The sequence below is a fragment of the Garra rufa genome, chromosome 1 (assembly GCF_049309525.1).
Source record: "Garra rufa chromosome 1, GarRuf1.0, whole genome shotgun sequence".
NCBI lineage: Eukaryota > Metazoa > Chordata > Actinopteri > Cypriniformes > Cyprinidae > Garra > Garra rufa.
In genome coordinates, this window is record NC_133361.1 from 38,074,771 (window position 1) to 38,094,384 (window position 19,614).

Consider the following 19,614-nt stretch of genomic DNA (forward strand, 5'->3'; position numbering starts at 1 on the left):
GGCAATGGTACCACCACTGTTAGTTAAAAGAGTTATAAGGATATCGTTGAAATAGTCCATGTGACATCAGTTGTTCGCCCTTAATTGTATGAATCTACATGAATACTATTAATGTGCAAAGAAAACAAAAATAACAACTTTATTCAACAATTTCTTCTCTTCTAATCTCGTGAACGTGTTGAAGACTGAAATGGAAAGTCTAAGTCTCTACAAGCTATTTTTTTTTTCTTTGCGCACAAATTATTTGCATAGCTTCATAACAATACGGTTAAACTACTGATGTCACATGGACTATGATATCCTTACTTTCTAGGCCTTGAACTTGGTGGTTGTATTGCTGTCTATGCAGGGTCAGAAAGCTCATCAAAGATATCTTAATTTGTGTTCTGAAGATGAACGAAGGTCTTGCAAGTTTGGAACGACATGATGGTGAGTAATTAATGACAAAATTTTCAAGTTTCGGGCGAATTAACCTTTTAAAAATAATAAAGTTAAATGTTAAAGTTAGATGTTCTAAAACACAGATAGCAGTTTAAAGAAACTTTGTTTTCTGTTATGTTTGGTACTGTAAATCTATCATGTTGTGTTTGTTAGTCCATCAAGAAGCTAATTTGTGATCTTCTCAATTTAAATACACACAACTTAGATGCAGAGGCACAGATTGAAGATGATTCCAGTTTGTCAATGTGCCTATGCATCCATGTATTTGTAAAGAAAAAGAGAGAGAATCGTGAGAAAATATGTGTGTATCAGTGAGGACGAGTGTGTGAATGAGGGAGAAGAGCAAATAGATGTTCTGTGTTTCTCACATGCTGTTTTCCTCCTCAGCGTGACAGTAAACTCTGAGCGTCTTGATGCAACAGAACACTTTCTGGACTGGTATTTATTCATTTATACTCTTTCTGTTCTTTCGAAAAACGCCTCTCTGTTCGCCCCACACCTCCCACTCTTCTCCCATCAGCCTTTTCGACATGTGCATTTCCTCCTCGGTTCTCTGTGCTGCTCCCCGCTCTGTTCTCCAGACCGCTGGGTGGGATGGGACGGGTTTGTCACTCCTCGTCTCTTCTTCTCTCTTCATCCTGCTACTCATCACCTGCTGCTCTCCTCTTATCTCCTTTACTTTCTCTCTTTCACATGCTTTGCTCCAATGGTTGGGCGCCTGTGATGTGTTCACTCCCAGAATTATTATAGTTATCTTCTTTCTGTGTGTGTTCTGTGAGTGAGTTTGACCCAAGCGGTGCAATCATCCTCTTTAACAAATGGTAGCTGGTAGCTTGTAGGTGGGCATTTTCAGCCTGCGGTAGCTGCAGCAACCTCACTTTTCCCTCTTGATGATTGCTAATCTCAGATATACTGTAAATGTCTCTCTCTCTGTCTCTCTCTCTTTTCTGCAGTAAGGAGCAACAGAAGAACCACAAAGGTTGTAAGTCGGTATGGGAGCAGCGCACTAGTGAGTTGAGACGACAGACCCTGGTGAACAGCAGAGAGGCTCTTTACAATGAGTTGGAGCCTGAAGACCGCTGGAAGGTGAGAAGAAATGACAGAGACTTTTCCACTTTTTTTACATTCAGATTACCTTTGCCATCATCTAACATTCAGTAAAGCTAATATTTAAAAACACAAATAATTTAAAGGATTAGTTAACTTCCAGAATAAAGATTTCCTGTTCATTTACTCACCCCCATGTCAGGTGTTCATGTCTTTCTGTCTTCAGTTGCAAAGAAATTAAGGTTTTTGAGGAAAATATTTCAAGATTTTTCTTCATATTGTGGACTTCAAAGGGGATCAATAAGTTGAAGGTCCAAATTGCAGTTTCAATCCAGCTTCAAATTGGGCACTACACGATCCCAGCCTAAGAAAAAGGGTCTTATCTTCTTATTTGAATGATTGACAAATGTGTGGTCTTTTGTTTTGTTTTTATCATGCCTGTAGGTCTCATACTCCCGTCACATTCGTCCCGATATGAAGACACATCTGGACCGGCCGTTGGTCGTAGACCCTCAGGAGAACCGCAATAACAATACCAACAAAACCCGTCCGGGTGACGGCCAGCCCCAGCGCACTCGTCAGCTCCTGCACAAACAGCCCAACTTCAATGAGGGCGAGGGTGGAGGAGGAGGTGGAGGATCTGGGAACTGGACATCACTGGAAAGGGGGGACTCCACAGGATCTCGACGGAGTCTTTTAGGCTCCGAGCACCATGGGGAGGGCAGAGAGTCTCACCGCAGACATCAGCATGGCGAGCGCTGCAGCCAGACTCGCCAACATCGTAAAGCCGCAGAGGAGGACGGAGAGGGCGGAGGGAAGAGACACAGGAGTAAGGGCAGGGACAAAGGATCTGAGTGTGAGCGTGGAGATGGAGGAGAGCGGAAACACAGACATCATCGCCATGAGGGCGAAGGAAGAAAAGAAAGAGGAGTGCGACACCGTAACAGGAAGTGAGTTTAGTCGCAATTAATCTCTGAAAACCTTTTTTTTTTTGTTCTATGCACTTGATGGACACATCAAAAGTTTACTTATACCTTGCAGAATCTGAGGGATCATGCAAAATCATGATATCTGAATAAGATATTTCACATAAAAGACATATAGAGAAAATAATAGTTGAATTTAAAAAATGACAAAAGTTCAAAAGTTTACATACTGTACACTAGATTCTTAATAAACCACTGCTTTTTTTGTTTAGTAATAGTTGTTTATGAGTCCCTTGTTTGTCCTGAACAGTTAAACCGCCCGTTGTTAATCAGAAAAATCTTTCAGGTCCTACAAATTCTTTGGTTTTTCAGCATTTTTGTGTATTTGAACACTTTCCAACAATGACTAGGATTTTCAGATCCATCTTTTCACACTGAGGACAACTGAGGGACTCATATGCAACTATTACAGAAGGTTTAAACGCTCACTGATGCTCCAGAAGGAAAAACAATGCATTAAGAGCCAGAGGTGTAAACTTTTGAACAGAAAGTTGTGTACATTTTTCTTATTTTGCCTAAACATATAGATTTTTTTTCATTTAGTGCTGCGCTTCAGATGCTACTGAAGATACTTAAATGTTTCCCAGAAGACAAATTAAGTTAAATTCACCCTGATCTTCAAATTCAAAAAGTTTTAATGCGTTGTGTTTTCTTCTGAAGCATCAGTAAGTGTTTGAACCTCATGTAAAAGTTGCATATGAGTTCCTCAGTTGTCCATAGCATGATAAAGATCTCAAAGTCATACACAAAAACGCTAAAAAACCAAAGAAATTGTGGGACCTGAAGGATTTTTTTGAAGAACAGAAGGCAGTTTAACTGTTCAGGACAAACAGGCAACTCATTAACGACTATCACAAAAAAAAAAACAAAAAAAACCCAGCTGTGGTTCATTCAGGTAACAACACAGCATTAAAATTCAAACTTATGTAAACTTTTGAACAGGGTAGTTTTAATAAATGCAACTATTATTTTCTCTTGTGGACGATATGTAAACGTCTTTTATGTGAAATAACTTATTCAGGTCAGTACTAAATAAAAAAATAACATGCATTTTGTATGATCCCTCTTATTTTGGTCAAATAATGAACATTTTGCAGATTCTGCAAGGTGTATGTAAACTTTTGACCTCAACTGTATATATATATATATATATATATATATATATATATATATATATATATATATATATGTTTTTAAAGAGTGTGTTTTAAACTTCTAATCTCACTGTATTCTTTTTCCAGGGATGGTCATGGTCATGGCCCTACTCTCTCCACCACCCGTCCCATTCAGAAGACTCTGTCCAGGCAGGACAGCCAGTACAGTGAGGACCTGGACAATGCCATGAACAACAAGCTTGCCACCCAGCCACCTAGTAACTCCACCCCTCATGATAGTCTGCTCAATCTGGCCAACAGTGCCCACACTGCCAGCCTGGCTCATACCTGCACTGAGAGCAGCCTCATTCTGACCAACCCTTCCTCTACCACTGCTAATGTTACCAGCTCTAGTCACCTGGGCATGAACCCTGATTACACTGCCGTGGACATCCCCCCGATGTTCCCCTCCAGTAACGCCATCCTACAGGGTGAGAGAAGGAGCTGAAGAGAATAACTGACTTTTTTTTTAGTAATTGTCTCAATTATGTGTCTTACTATCTTCTTCCTCATGTCTCCACAGTCAATAAGAATGCAAACACAGAGCCCCTGCCAAAGAAGGAGGATACAAAGGGTGACGATGATGATGATGAGAAAGATGATGGGGGCCCTAAACCCATGCCACCCTACACCTCAATGTTCATTCTGACTACCACTAACCCGTGAGTGCAATCCAGTCAATTACAGTCTCTAGTTGTTGAAGTAAAACGGGGTGCAAACAGTCTTTCGTGTTACCAAGAGTCACCTGGTTTCACCTGGCTGTTTTTTTTTATATATTAAATCAAATGAGCTTTCTTTCAAAAGAACTTGTTTTTGTTATTAACAGGTCTTTTTTTATGAACTTTCATTTTAGATTTCGGAGGCTATGCCACTATATCGTCACACTCAGATATTTTGAGATGTGTATTCTGCTGGTTATTGCAATGAGCAGTATTGCCCTGGCCGCTGAAGACCCTGTCTGGCCCGAATCCCCCCGCAACAATGTGAGACACTTCTCAACATCCTCTCTTTATGTCTCTGTGGTTGAGTCCATTTTTGTCTACTGGACTAGTAACCATTTGATCTATTTGTACATCCCTGCTTCTAATCATCACCTAATTTACTAGTTCTCTCCTACATCATTTTCTTTTATTTATTTATCATTCTTTATAGTCACCATGTCATATTGATTTGTCATAAAGAGCTTAATTTTACTGCTAACGCTGTGTCCCTATTTTGTACTTGCAGGTCCTGCGGTACTTTGACTATGTGTTCACGGGAGTGTTTACCTTTGAGATGCTCATTAAGGTACATATCTATCCTGCACAGCTGTCTGTAGTGTGATGGTCTATATGCTTCACTCTTAAACACATTATAATTTTGTGTTTTGTACTTAAAGGGGTCATAAACTGCCACTTATTATGTTATCACGATTTTTTATATAAAAACATAATAATTTATAAGTAATAGGTTATTTTCTGCCCTGTTTTGACCCCCCTCATCAGAACACTCTGTTTGAATAGGCGTGGCGGATTGTAAACTCGGAAGTAAACGGCCACTGCTATGATTGGCTAACAGTTGTGTATGTTTGACAGCCTACATCCTTCATAGATGGATGCTGCTGTGATTTAGGTTAAAAATACATAAAAACTCAGTACATATACTCACAGTTCTGTGCTGCAACATTACTGTTGGATCCAAAATAGCTGGCATAGCATCGTATTTTAAGTTTCAATCTTTCTGAAAATGCTGTGTCGAATTGCCTTGTTTGTAAACAAATTTGGGGTAAAATGGAGTGAACAAAGGACCAAGTTCTTACTCTACGTTTAGTATTAATATTTACATTATATATGTATATTTATACGTATGGCACAAAAAAAATGGCATTAAAAAGCATTAAATTAGATTTGATGATATCTGCAGAAACCCTGTAACTGACATGGTCCAGAACTTCATTAAAAATAAAGTTCATCCACTCTTTCCTAATGCTGATATCAGAAAGCGATGCAAAGACTGTGTTTTTCCACAACCTGACACTGCACAGTATATTGTCTTCTGTGGCATATTTATCTTTTGGTTTCTATGTAGACCTGCATTTGCCTCTCGTTATTTACACTATATGCGTGAATCGGTGGGCTGGGCTAAACAGGCTGCGATGTAGAATCAGGCGTTGATGATCTTCTGTGGAGGTGGTATTTAGCCACACTATTATGTCATAAAGTGGCATATTCCACAAACTGTTGTTTTGGCAGATTGGCTTCAATATAAGCTGTTTTTAGACTAACAAGAAAATTTTGAATTCTGAAACCTACTGGATGTTTTTATAACCCAATGACCTCTTATATGTCAAAAGAACAAGGTCATTTTGATTTCTCAGTTCATGACCCCTTTAAACTGTACTAATATTTCACAATATTACTGTTTTACTATATTTTTGATCAACTAAATGCCGGCTTGGTGAGCATAATAGACTTCTTTGAAATCTTTCTAAACCCCAAACGTTTAAACAGCGATGCACTTAGTAACCATTTTCTCTTTCTGTTTTCAGATGGTAGATTTAGGTCTTGTCCTGCATCAAGGCTCATATTTCCGTGACCTGTGGAACATCCTGGACTTTATAGTGGTTAGTGGTGCCCTGGTGGCGTTCGCCTTCACGTAAGTGTCATCAAGGCCCGAGCGCTCATGCCTCACTCCTCTCCTGCTTGCTGCCTGTCCTTGTCCTTTCCCGTCTTGCTCCCTACAGGTCAAACGTCTGTGCAGTCGGCACAGCTCTCTGCCACCCTGGAGCGCCAGCCTGCTACTCATACAACCCAACTCTCTATCTCTCTTTTCTTTTCTCTCTCACAGTTTCTCTACCTTTCTCTCCTTCCTCAACTCTGCATTTGGCATATCTTGACCCTCTCTTTTCCTACCCTTATCCCTTCCCACATTAAGCCCTAGTTTTGGTAATTTCTCACCGAATATCCCCACCCTGACCCTCCATGCGCAATGTTTTGCCCAATGCCTACTCAGTAGGTGCGCTTGGGCCCATTTCCATGAGGGTGTTCAGCCTACCTGGGCACCTTTAACCCTTTAGTGCCCAGGACTCTTTGGAGCATCCAGCCACACTCACCCCAGGTATTTCTTTACTCCATTTTTACACCACATACCTGGAACCAAACATGAGGAAAACAAGCAATTAGAAGAAAAACGAGAGAGCAAGAGGAAAACATTCAAGGGACCATATGCTACGGTTTTGTATTATTGATAGTTATTTATAATTAGTTTAAACTAGTTTTTCCGATAACTTCTTCTACCCTTAAGCAGAATTAAACAGGCTTGTGTAGGATTTATATATGTAAATGACACCTTTTATGACTGGCTGACCTCTGCATGTGAAATGAGTTATAATGCTTATTCATGTGATGAGGGTTTACAGTTGGGTCCAGTTTAGAGTTTTTTTTGTTGTTGTTGTTGTTGATTTTTTTTTTTTCAACAATCCATGCAGAAATCAGCCGCTTAAACTGGTAAGATCAGACCGAAATGCTCAGGGATTTATTTACTTAAAAAGCTGACAAGAGGAGTAAAGGAAAATGGCCGTTCCAGGTTGTGTATCTGATCGCAGCGGAAGCTGAGAGAGTTGCTAATATGAGGGAAAGGTCAGAAAGGTGCATCTGTTAATATGAAACTGGAAAAAAAATGCATGTGGAAGGACTTAGCAGAGCATGAGAACAGATTCTGGGAATCGACATGTCAGGTGACCTGAATGAAAGCATGAATGGAAGAAATATGAACCCAGATCAATGTTTTTCTTCCTGAAATACCAGAATCTGAATGCTTTGAAATAGTAATATTATATGGTTCTGTCTATGTGTTTGTGTACATCCTCTTCAGTCTCTGAACAACTGTAAATGTGATTGCACACATTTTTTTTCCACAAAACAGTTTGTGTGTAATGCAGTTCTAGACTAGGTGGACATACATGCAACACATAACATGTACCATGCATACAAAAAGTGAATGGCTGTCAGATAGACAAATTCATGTTAATAAAGACCCGTTCACACAAGTCTTACACAATTAAATATGCAAAGTGTAACATCCCTGCAAATAAATTTGCATTACAGAGGTGTTCATGCAAAGTCTGATGCTGAATTTCACATTCTCATTGAATGCCTTTTTTGGCATCTGAACACTAAAAGCTTAAGTATGATATTTCAGACTTTGTGTGAAGTAATTTATATAGATGTATTATTTTGTTTTAAAATCTTGTTTATGCCACATATTAAGCCCTGATGTGACTAGAGTTTTGTATATGTATTTCTATAACTCAAATTTGAGTTATAAGTCATAAAGCAGCAGAAACAATCATGTTTAAGGGGAGAAACAGAGTTTGCAAACTGCATTGATGATCTTTCCCAGCATGACTTTCTTAAAGAAACCGCCTTGAGCATTGTTTTTCCCCTTACCACCAATCCCACCGACCTCACTTCCATTTGCACCCACATCTTTAGCTCCTGCATGAAAGGCGATTTATACTAGAGGCATTTGGATGTGCCTGCCTGTCCCGAAAAATACTGTACTTCTGTCGTATCATCGATAGATTCTCCAGTTTTCCTTTCTCTCCGTCCCTCTCTCTCTCTCTCCACACAGCGATAGTGCGCTCAGAACGGCAGGCGCTCTGGGGTGACTGGCGCTCCCTGGCTGTGAGCGTGGGAACAGTTCCCATATCTCTGCTATCACTCACAGAATCTGTTTTTAACCTTTTACTCAATTTCAGGGAGTGATTCATATCTGTGTGTATGTATCTGTGCATGTTTTTTGAGTATTTTGTGTACAGAGTCCACAATTAGCACTTGCAGACTGTTAAATGCAAGTAAAAAGAAGCTGGAACTTTCCTAAAAACTGCATTTTATTTTATTTGTTAAAATGTGACCATGGACCACAAAACCAGTCATAAGGGTCATTTTTTAAAATTCAGATTTATACATCACCTGCAAGCTGAAAAATAAATAAGCTTTCCCTTGATATATAGGATAGGATAGTACAATATTTGGTTGCGATGCAACCATTTGAAAATCTGGAATCTGAGGGTGCAAAAACAAAAAGAAAAGAAAATCTAAATATTGAGAAAATCGCCTTTAAAGTTGTTAAAAGGAAGTTCGTAGCAATGCATATTACTAATAAAAAATTATGTTTTTATATATTTACGGTAGGAAATCTACTAAATATCTTCATGGAACATGATCTTTACTTAACATCCCATAGTGATTTTTGGCAATTAAGAAAAATTGATCATTTTGACCCATACAATGTATTCCTGGCTACAAATATACCTGTGCTACCTAAGACTGGTTTTGTGGTCCAAGGTTACAAAACTTCTGGAGTTACAACAATCAAATCAAACCAAAAAAAGAAAGCCAAGTCACCAAAACAACAGTAAATTACAATCTTTAACTTTTTTCAGTGGCAATTTTAATTTTAATGAAATTTCTTTGTCATAAGAACAAATACAGAAATATAAAAGTCTACATTTCCGATTAGTAAGTTCAAAATTATCCAGCCAAGGCAGGTGTAGCAAAAAGTTAATTTTGGACTCTGTTTGTATATATGTATTTTTGTATTTGTATTTAAATTGTTTTAAGTGTTTGCACTAGATTAGGTGTCCACATATAAACCAAACTAGGAGCTCTGCCATTATTTTGCGATTGTATTCTCTGTCTCATATTGATATTTTTCCTGCTTCAAAAAACCCCATTCTTTCCCTGTGCCTTTTTCTGTCTCTGTGTGTGTTTTGTGTCTTTCTATGTGTCTCTGGCTCTGTCTGTCTCTGTCTTCCTGTCTCTGATCATCTCTCAACACCTACAGCGGAGGAGGCGGTGGGGAAGGAGAGGGGTAATGTCTCTTTCTTTCTCCCTTTCCCCTCTGTTTGCTCTTATTGCCTGTCCTTCTCATCACACGCCTGTCCTCTCCTTCTATAGACTGATCTGTCTGTCTGATTGTCCATCCAAACGTCCTCTCACCACGTCCCTCACACATAGGACACAAGCCAAGGGCGAGGTCATGTCATTCTTTAGCCAGCTGCAGTAACTCAATCTTACAGCTTATCAACTCTTGGTTCATGCTACAGTATGTGGACACCTAAATGTGTTTGTGTCTATGTGTATGTGTGTGTCTTTTTGTTTCTGTGTCGGGCCTTCGAATGCGATTTCTCTAAAACGTCCAACAAGTGTGGTTTGACTGATTTTGCAGGTAAAATGGTCGCATATACTTGAGTCTATAATAAGTGCCTTTTTTATTTTGGAAAGGCAGATATAGATAGATCTAGTTTAAATTAAATTAAGATTATTTTTTTAATTCAAATTTGTATTTTTATATAAATGTGATTGGTATATGTGAATAGGTAAACCAATATACTTTGTTATGGGAAAGTTAGTTGTTATTGTACATTTTTGTAAAATATTTAAAATGGTATTAATATTATTTTTATTTTTATACAATTCATACATTTTATATATTAATTACATATATACACTGACGTTCAAAATGTTAGGATCAGTACGATTTTTTTAAGAATTCTCTTATGCTCATCAAGGCTGCATTTACTTGATCAAAAATTTTGAAAAAAAAAAAAAAACATAATTATTACAGTTTAAAATAATGGTTTTCTATTTTAAAATATTTTGAACTATAATTTATTCCTGTGATGCGAAGGTAAATTTTCATCGGCCATTACTCCAGTCTTCAGTGTCACATGATCCTTCAGAAATCATTTGAATATGTTTATTTAGTACTTTATTTATTTCTTTATTAGTTGTGCTGATTAATATATTTTTTTTTTGTAACCTGTGACTTTTTTTCTGGATTCTTTTATGAATAAAAAGTAAAAAAAAGAACAGGATTTATTCAAAATAGAAATCTTTCCTAACAATATAAGCCTTTGCAATTTAACACGTCCTTGCTGAATAAAAGTATTAATTTCTTTTTACAAACATTTAAATGGTAGTTTATATTGTTACAGAACATTTCTATTTTGAATAATTGTTCTTCTTAACTCTTTATTTATTAAAGAATCCTGAAAAAGTACCACAGGTTTCAATAAAATATTAAGCAGCACAACTGTTCCAACACTGATAATAAATCTTCATATTAAAATGATTTCTGAAGGATCATGTGTCTTTGAAAACAAGAGTAATGACGCCGAAAATTCAGCTTTGCATCACAGGAATAAATACAAATTTTAAACATATTTACATAGAAATCAATTATTTCACATTTAAATAATATTTCACAATATTACTGTTTTTTGATCAAATAAATGCAGCCTTGATGAGTATAAGATACTTCTTCGGAAAAAAAAAAACCATTAACATTAAAAAAAAAAGTCTTTATATATAATATAATTTTTAAAATTTAATTTAAATACAGGGTAGATTACAAAGTAATTTTATTACATTACAATTTAAGTTTTGTTCAGTTTTTATTTATGTGTGAAATATTTTTTTTTTGTTTTTATCCATACTTTTTAAAATATATTTAAAGATTTTGATAGTTAGCGCACTTAATCAGATAACAGGACTTCATAGAATCACTCACCTATCATTACAGGGACCTCATAACTGGATCTGGACATGATAGAAATCAACAGATTAGACCGATACACTTGCAGAGTGATTCATAGCAGCATAAGGAGAAGAAAAGGAAATGTCAGGCGATGCTCTATATACCAGATCACTTCTGCAGAGCTGCCCATGTAAAGCAGCGAAACAAGACAACACAGAATGCATTAGGACCTCTTAGGGCTGGACAGGGTCTTTGCCCAGAAAGATAACACCATAATGGGATTACAGACAATCAAACTGCTCACCTCCTAGAAGGGCACTGTCCAATTGAGATGTGTATCACCATTTTGATGAACGCAAGATCCAATTAGGCAGTCTATTTATTGCGGCAAAAAGTCAGCTGAGAGAGAAAGCGAAAGAGAGAGCAACTGCATAGCTACAAAGTTCAAAGAAACAGATGCCAGTAGTCATTATGCACTTCCCTGTGCTGGCATATAGAGTCAGAAAGCTGGATAACAAACACATCATAAAATATGTGTAAATCAATTAGCTATTGGCTTCTATTTATTTGCTAAAATTAAATATATATATATATACATCAGGCTGTTCTTGGTTTTCAAGCAACATGGCAACTTGTTGTGATAATATATCAATTGTGTGTTCACCGGTGTTGGTGATGACATTTATCTTGGTGGGCCAAAGGTTTCTGCATAAACATCTCATCCCTGCTTACTATACACCTTTCAACAGGTGTTTACTTTATAGGGTTGATTGGCAAAAAAGACACATTGGAATATGACAGATGCACTGCATGCTTAAATATAGCATGTTTGAGTAAGTTAGTGGCACAGACAATACTAAGTAAGTCTTTAGTGTTGAAATTGATCCAGATCATCTCTAGAGAATAAAGAGAGATGACTGAGACAACGTCTCTCATCCTTTAGAGAGATGTTTGTTGAGAAGGTCTGTGTGTGTTTAGGCCACACAGTTGTACACATTTCCTGATTTAAGCCTGTGAACTGCTTGAGCTGATAGACTTGAGCCTGCTGGGAGTCTTTTTTTTTGTGTTGGGTGCTGGATTTGGACTTCTTAGTAAATATATTTCATATGGTTTTTGCACATAAAAGTAGCATGTGTAATGTGTGTGAATCACAGACACCAGCAGAGTTTCGCGTCTCCATTGCCCTGCAGGTGAAGTGCTTATGGTCATATGACAGTGCCATGTGACATACTTTCGTATGCCATGTGACCGTATGAGCTCTAAAGCACTGGATCATGAGATCATGATGAACAAGGAGGCATGGCAACTAACTCCAGATGCTGTCACCATAATGATGAAGTCACATGCAATATGGCAATGCATGTTTACTACTCAAATAGATTTAGATTTGTGTGGAAAGTGTGTATATGTGTATGTTAGCTAGTCTCAGCCTCAGACGACATGCCTACAGATCATCCACAGTCCGTTCAGTGACCATCTGATGCATACCGTACACTAAGTTCAGACTGATTTTTTTTTTTTTTTTTTCTTTCTTCTTTCAAGCCTCTGCACTGGAAGTCAATATGGAAACAAAGCTAAGCTATGCATTTTTTAAGGAAGAACCAATCAGAAGATTTTAAAAGTTTACCAGGCTAGTGCCATCAAATTCGCGATTTGTTTGAGCCAGAAGAATATATTCCTTATTTTCTTGGTTCTGTCTGTAAGTATAAAAGTATAGTATACGCATTTTCTGCTAAATATAACTGTTGTGCTGTTATTTGAATTCATTTTCAATGACAGGCAGTTGTTATATAGAGTGCACTTCTACTTTTTCAGCAGCCTTGGTTCTGGTAGTATTTATCCCATTCATTTTTTCCCCACAGAGGGTTTTATAAAGTCTTTGTTAAAGAGTTTTAAGTCATGAACCAAATCAACCACCTACGAGGTGATTCGCAACATTAAAAACATTTTTTTAAGCGAAAAACAACATTTTGGAAAAAAGACAATATAGGAGTATGCACTTAATATCCTTCAAAAACAACAGATAAATATAAAACTAATAAACAATTGAAATGATGTTATGGCATATCTTGCAAAATATGCATACAGTACATATAATATTTAACAATAATATGTAAGTAGTTTAGGGGGACTGACTGTCATTCGCAGTAATTCATGGGAGTAGGCAAGTTCTAAAGTAATCTTTTGTTACTATTTGCTTATATTTCCAAAGATTTCTTCGCAGAATCATGGGTAATGTAGTTTTTCACAAGGAATTCTGATGTTAAACAGAGCTTCAACATAGTAATCCAACATAAAACAACCTCTAGGCTAACAGTAGGTCTGTTTTTAAAGGTTTATAAGTCATTTTTAAAGACTTGTATGGTTTAATATAAGGCAAATGATGTCTCTTACTGAAATAAGTAGTAAAAAACCTGGGGGCTGCCATTCTTTTGATGACGTGAAACACACTGTAAAAAACAATTTGTTGAATCAACTTAAAATAATTTGTTACCTGGCTATAATTTTAAGTTCAGTCAACTCAGAAAAGTTTAGTCAACTTAAAATGTTAAGTTGTACTAAGTAGGCATGGGCCGGTATAAGATTCTGACGGTATGATAACCTTGGATAAAAATATCACGGTTTCACGGTATTACGGTATTGTAATCACTGCTCTACAATGTTACATTTAAATGTCTGGGTAAAAAAAACAACCTTTTTTTCCCCAAACGGATTACAGTATATTTTATTTTAGGAAACATATAGAACATTTTGTAACATGGAACAGAAGGCAAAATAATTAAAATAAATAATTGAATCTTCTTAATTAAATTAAATTGCAGTCACTTGTGTTAAAGGTGCCCCGTGTAATATTTAAGATGATCTCTAGACAGTGGTGCAATAACTATGTTTTCAGGGGTGCATAAAGACCTTAATTAACCATTATGTTTTTATTAACATAGAATCAGCTTGCGAAAAAAACACTGACACAATGATGAACAAGTAATATTCACAATAACATAGTTTTATTGAATGATAAAGTTAATATAATTCCTTAAATTACATTTTAAAAGAAATCTCACTATTCGTTGATGTCAAAAAAAAAGGTGAGATTTAAATCCTGTATCGGCTTCCGTAGTTCTGTAAAGGGAGGGGTGAGCGGTACTCTGCTGCAATTCACAATCTCGCCGCTAGATGCCACAAAACCTACACACTGCACCTTTAACGTGACAGAAAGCTTAAAAGCAAAGACGTGATTTCACTTTAACTTAATTGTTGTGCTAAAGTTCACAGAAACGTAAAATTAGTACATATAGTCTACTATTCCCCACTCTGTGTTGTGGGGGTTCACCTCCTTTGGCCGTCCTGAACTTATATTACTGCTGAATCTCACTGACTGTGGATCACGTGCACAAACACAGACACGCGCCTGAGCACTAACCGGTGGGGGAGGGGCTGCATTGTTTTCTCTGCAGGGACTCACACACACAACCTAGTAGGGAGTCCTGCGCTTTCACTTTGACACAGAAAATGCGCATATCGTAGGAACGGTATAACTTTTTTTGTTTCCGGTTTTGAAACCGTGACTTTTTCAAACCGCGGTAAACCTTGAAACCGGTTATCATCCCATGCCTAGTACTAAGTGACAACTTAGATATTTGAGTTGATTCAACTTAAAAATTTAAGGCAGCAGGGTAACAAATTATTTTAAGTTTACTCCACAAATTTTTTTTTTTTTTTTTTTTTTACAGTGCAGTTGCACTCGGTGAGCTACTAGCGCTACCTGTTGCTTTTTTTTTTTTACCACAACACAACTTGGAAAATAAAATATTGATACGATGCCACTTTTGGTTGTAATTTTTTAGTCGAAGGGCAACAAGAAAAGCTATGTAAGGCATAAGGACAGGAGAAAAGAATGGGAAGATGCCTGTGGAGGAATAAAACTTCCTAAAGACCTGCGTCTTTGTTCTGTCCACCTTAGCCCTGATGGCTTTGAGGTTTTTGGTAGACCACAGTTACTGAAAGAGACAAGAAACACTAGATTTAGGATGTAAACATGGCGACTGCTTGTGGGCAAAAATCGATGGTACGGCATTTGGTTTAAGCTACGCTTATATTGATTGCCACTTGTAAGCTCTTTCAGTAGCTGTGGTCATTGAATCAGTATTTTTTTATTGTCGAAGTTGTGTTGTGGTAAAAATAGCAACATGATGCCAGTAGCCCACAGAGGGCAACCATTTCACATCATAATGGCACCCGTAATAGTCCAAAATATCTATAAAACGATGTGGATTTTGGTTTTTTACTATATATTTCAGTATATTAAGCCATTAAGTTTTGTTCAGTTTTTATTTATGTGTGAAATAATTTTTTTGTTTTTATCCATACTTTTTAAAATATATTTAAAGATTTTGATAGTTAGCGCACTTAATCAGATAACAGGACTTCATAGAATCACTCAAAAGTCATAATACCTGGGGTTGCCTATATCAATTCCACTACGTAGAAAATGAATGGGATATTTTTTTCAATTCTTGAAACTGACTGTTGCACTCAACTGTGGTAAAATTTGAACATAACATAAAAACAAAACAGACTGTGGTTGATCACTTTACATGTCAGTCAGGCGGTCACTTCCTGTCTAATAGACTAAGCTGCAAGGAGGACCAGACGTTTTGCTGCAAGTCAAAAGTCTGGCTATAAGGCTAAATGTTCTGCTGGTGTAGCTTAGGCCTATATATATTGTTTAGAGTTTTGCAAATGATATAAATGGGTAAGTGAACACAGATGTATGGAAGTGTGGATGTGTAACAATTCACAAGCTTGCATCCTTATTTCTCTCTTTTTACTGTACGTGTCTCATATTAATGTATTTCTTCCTTCAAACTCCCTTTCTCCCCCGTGTCTTTTGTGTGCGTGCGTGTGTGTGTGTACGTGTGTCTGATTCCTCTCTCATCTCTTCAACTGCTCACACCTACAGCGGAGGCAGCGGGTAATGTCTCTCTCTCTCTCTTTTTCTCTCTCTTTTCCTCCCTCTTTCGCTCTTAATGCTTGTCCTGGCAATTACACAGCTTTCCTCTCTTTCTTTTTTGGATTTGTCTCTATGTCTGTCTGCAAGTCACCCATCTCCTTCTATCACTCTGTCACTGTTTCTGTGTTAACCACCCGTGGATGATCATTCAGTCCACGTAGTCCTGATAGGGGGGTTTGAGAGGTCCCTCACCTCTGCACCCGTCACTCTAACAGCACTTCTCTGATGGACGCTTGTTTATGCTTGACAGTGTGTAACCACATCTGCTGACAGGGCAGGATTCGGCATGGCACTGGAAATCTAGAGCGCTGCCCTCTGTCCTTGACACTGAGACACAAGAGGAGAAAAAAGGACAGGGATGACAAAGATGCAAAATATATAGAGAGATAAATACATATTTATATTTTATACAGTGAGGTCCAAAAGTGTGAAAATCATGTTTTTTTTAGACAAAGAACTGACTTAAAATTAAGAAATTTTTGATTTGTATGTGGAACCAAACCAAATTTAAGTCGTTGTTACCTCATTAAAGATGCAGTAGTATATCCAGTCCATGAGCATCAGTATTACTTTACAATAAAGTTACATTTGTTGATATTAATTAATGAATATTAATCATTTGATACCATAAACTATCAAAACACTTTCACACCATTCACTAATTTATGTTCATGTGCTTATATAAACTACAATTCAAAAGTTTGGGGTCAGGGTGATTTTTTTTCTTTAAGAAGTTTTATTCAGCAAGGATGCATTAAATTGATTACAATAATAATATTTGTGTAATATTTCACAGTATTACTGTTTTACTAGGGCTGGGTAAAAATGTTTATCGAATTTAATTTATTCTCATTTTTAGGAAACTAAGAATCGATTAGTCTATAGCGCACCTCCCATCCAATAAATCGTCGTAAGATTTGTGCTTTGTACTTCTGATATGAAACAAAGTCTCAGAATTCAAATTCTGGCCATTTTAGTACAGTATTCAAACCATAAATGCCGTTTTGGCGCTGTTTAATGTGGAGTGACAGATTGCTGTAGCACCTCAGTTCAAGAGAAGCGGCCGCAGACGTGAACTGATCGTCTCCTCCGATTTAATACCACTTTCAGCTCGAATATATGAATAAACATCCGAAGGTATGTTAAAAAAAAAAAGAGTACAACTTACCGAAATCCGCATCCTGTCTCGTAATCGCTCAATCAGTGTTTCAACCGCGAAAAGACGTCAGTGTAACAGCTTGTAAACAATGTCACTTAATAACGTCACATTTGCCTCAGAAAAAAATATTCGGTGACCATAAACTCGACAGTCAGCTAGAAAAATTAACTCTAGAGAGGAGCATTTTGCTAAATAAGCACCGTATACCATATTCATTATAGTTTTTGTTATGTTTGAATATATCCGTTAAGTTTTTATGACAGCCACCGTTTAAATGTTTAACGTTGTATTTAAAAAAGAACAAAAAAAAAAAAAAAAACGAATTGGACTAAAACATTATGGCTCATGTATTTAACAGCATTTGAGAGATTTTTTTTTCTTTCCTTGAGAAAAATGTACTGTACCTGATATATATATCCAAAATAATTGATATTGATTTGGAAATCATATCGAATCACGAGCTTGTATATCTAAATCGAATCAAAATGTGAAATTTTTACTGTATGTTTTCAAATAAATGCTGGGTGAGCATAAGAGATTTTTTTAATTTTTTACTCAAACCTTAAATACAGACAAACGTATTTTTGCTTACAAAATGTTGCATTAATAAAAAAAAAAAAAAAACTTTTAGAACTCACTGTATGTGATTCTAAGGGGGGAGGGGGGGGAAGCATAATTACTGAAATTTATTTTGCAATGATATGAATTAGTGTAATACCACACATTTGCATCTAGTGTAGTCTTCAGTGTACATCTTTTGCATTTAGCTTGCTGGTCACTAGACGCACATCTGCCGTGCAACAGCTGCACACACATCTGGTGGATGGCTGTGCTTGGGTACCACAAGAGCGACGTGCAAATTGTAATAATGTAGGCCAGAAAGTCTTCAGATTGACTAGCTTCAGGGTGACACGGTTCTTCACGCCACAGAGCCAGAGCTGATTGGTAGAAGCTCCTCCCCTCTGGAGTGACTGAATGTGTGCTTCCAGGTCCTTTTATATGTTTAATACGTGTTTGCCAACGGACAACCCCAAAAACAAGAAAGAAAGAGGTTTGGCTGGGCATTCTGCAGCAGGGATGCCTGAATCTGCTCCTTATGTTTCACGCTGTCGTCATGGCAATGTAATGAAACCAGCCAGTGTTCCTTGGGAAAAGAGGTACAGTGGTGGTTCCATCATGGGCTAAGACGGTACAGTGGATATTACATCCGCTGAGCTAGTTTCCAGTACGGCATGAGCCACACCGGCGAGCGTGTCTGAGAGCGTGTGTGTTGTGAGACTGACCGTGTGCATGTGTTTTAGTATGTGTATCCTAAGTGCTGTGAAATGGGCTTGATTGTGGCTACAACAGGCTACATTTTCAGTGAGGAGACACAGATGAGATTCCTGATTGGCTGGGAGTAAATGTGTGGATGTAGCAGGCATGTTTCATTGTTTTAACAGACCGAGCTACTAACTCACCCCTAAATTGTGTGTGTGCAAGACCAATTACCCGTGTAGCTTAACACCTCCTGCCATTTCACTTTCTAACTCACTGGTGTTTGTGTGTGTATCTGCAGAGGAAGCAGCAAGGGGAAAGACATCAGTACTATCAAGTCCCTGCGTGTGCTCCGAGTACTGCGGCCTCTGAAAACCATCAAGCGTCTGCCCAAACTGAAGGTACCTCTATGTTTGGCTGTTTTTGTTCCTCCTTGTGTTGACTGAGAGTTGCCTGTTTACAGAGTATGTTTTGTGTTTTTTCCACTACTAGGGCTTTACTTTTCTGTGTAATTTGTTTCTGGCTGTGTTTGATCAGACTGTTTTTAATTTGTTTTGTCTGGTTTTCAGACCTATTTATTCGTATCACTTACTTCTTTACCTGTCTTTGGCTGTATTTCTATTAATGAAGTGTTTTTGGATTTGTTTATTATCTGGTTTTATCAGTAATTTTGTATGTAAGTACGATTATTCTGTTTTGTATATTTTGATGCTGTTTTAATTGTGTTCTTTCATTTTCTTTTGTCTGTTGTGTCTCATGTTGCTTTTGATTTTTCTTTTTTTTTGCTGTATTTCAGTCTGTTTTTGTTTTATTTGTTTGTACAGTTTTAATGCTGATTTGTCATATCTTATAAGGTTTGCGTTCTAAGTGTTATAAGGCTATATTTTAATTTTCGTTCATTCTCTGTTTCTCAGGCTGTTTTAGTGGTTTTATTGCTGCATTTTAGGGTATTTAATTTTATTTGTTTGGTTTGTTTCAGGCTACATCTACATTAATCCGGATACATTTGAAAACAACATTTTTGTTTTAAAACTATGG

At 37.2% G+C, this 19,614-nt stretch overlaps 1 protein-coding gene across 1 annotated transcript in view; it reads left to right on the forward strand.

Annotated features, from left to right (window-relative positions):
• The window catches only part of cacna1aa (calcium channel, voltage-dependent, P/Q type, alpha 1A subunit, a), a 137,578-nt gene that overhangs the window by 65,893 nt on the left and 52,071 nt on the right, over positions 1-19,614 (forward strand). The window contains exons 19-27 of the mRNA XM_073839715.1: positions 829-879; positions 1,395-1,527; positions 1,933-2,438; positions 3,716-4,059; positions 4,152-4,290; positions 4,482-4,611; positions 4,856-4,915; positions 6,156-6,262; positions 18,878-18,977. Of these exons, the coding sequence (XP_073695816.1) occupies positions 829-879; positions 1,395-1,527; positions 1,933-2,438; positions 3,716-4,059; positions 4,152-4,290; positions 4,482-4,611; positions 4,856-4,915; positions 6,156-6,262; positions 18,878-18,977 (1,570 nt within the window). The remainder of the gene's footprint in view (positions 1-828; positions 880-1,394; positions 1,528-1,932; positions 2,439-3,715; positions 4,060-4,151; positions 4,291-4,481; positions 4,612-4,855; positions 4,916-6,155; positions 6,263-18,877; positions 18,978-19,614) is intronic.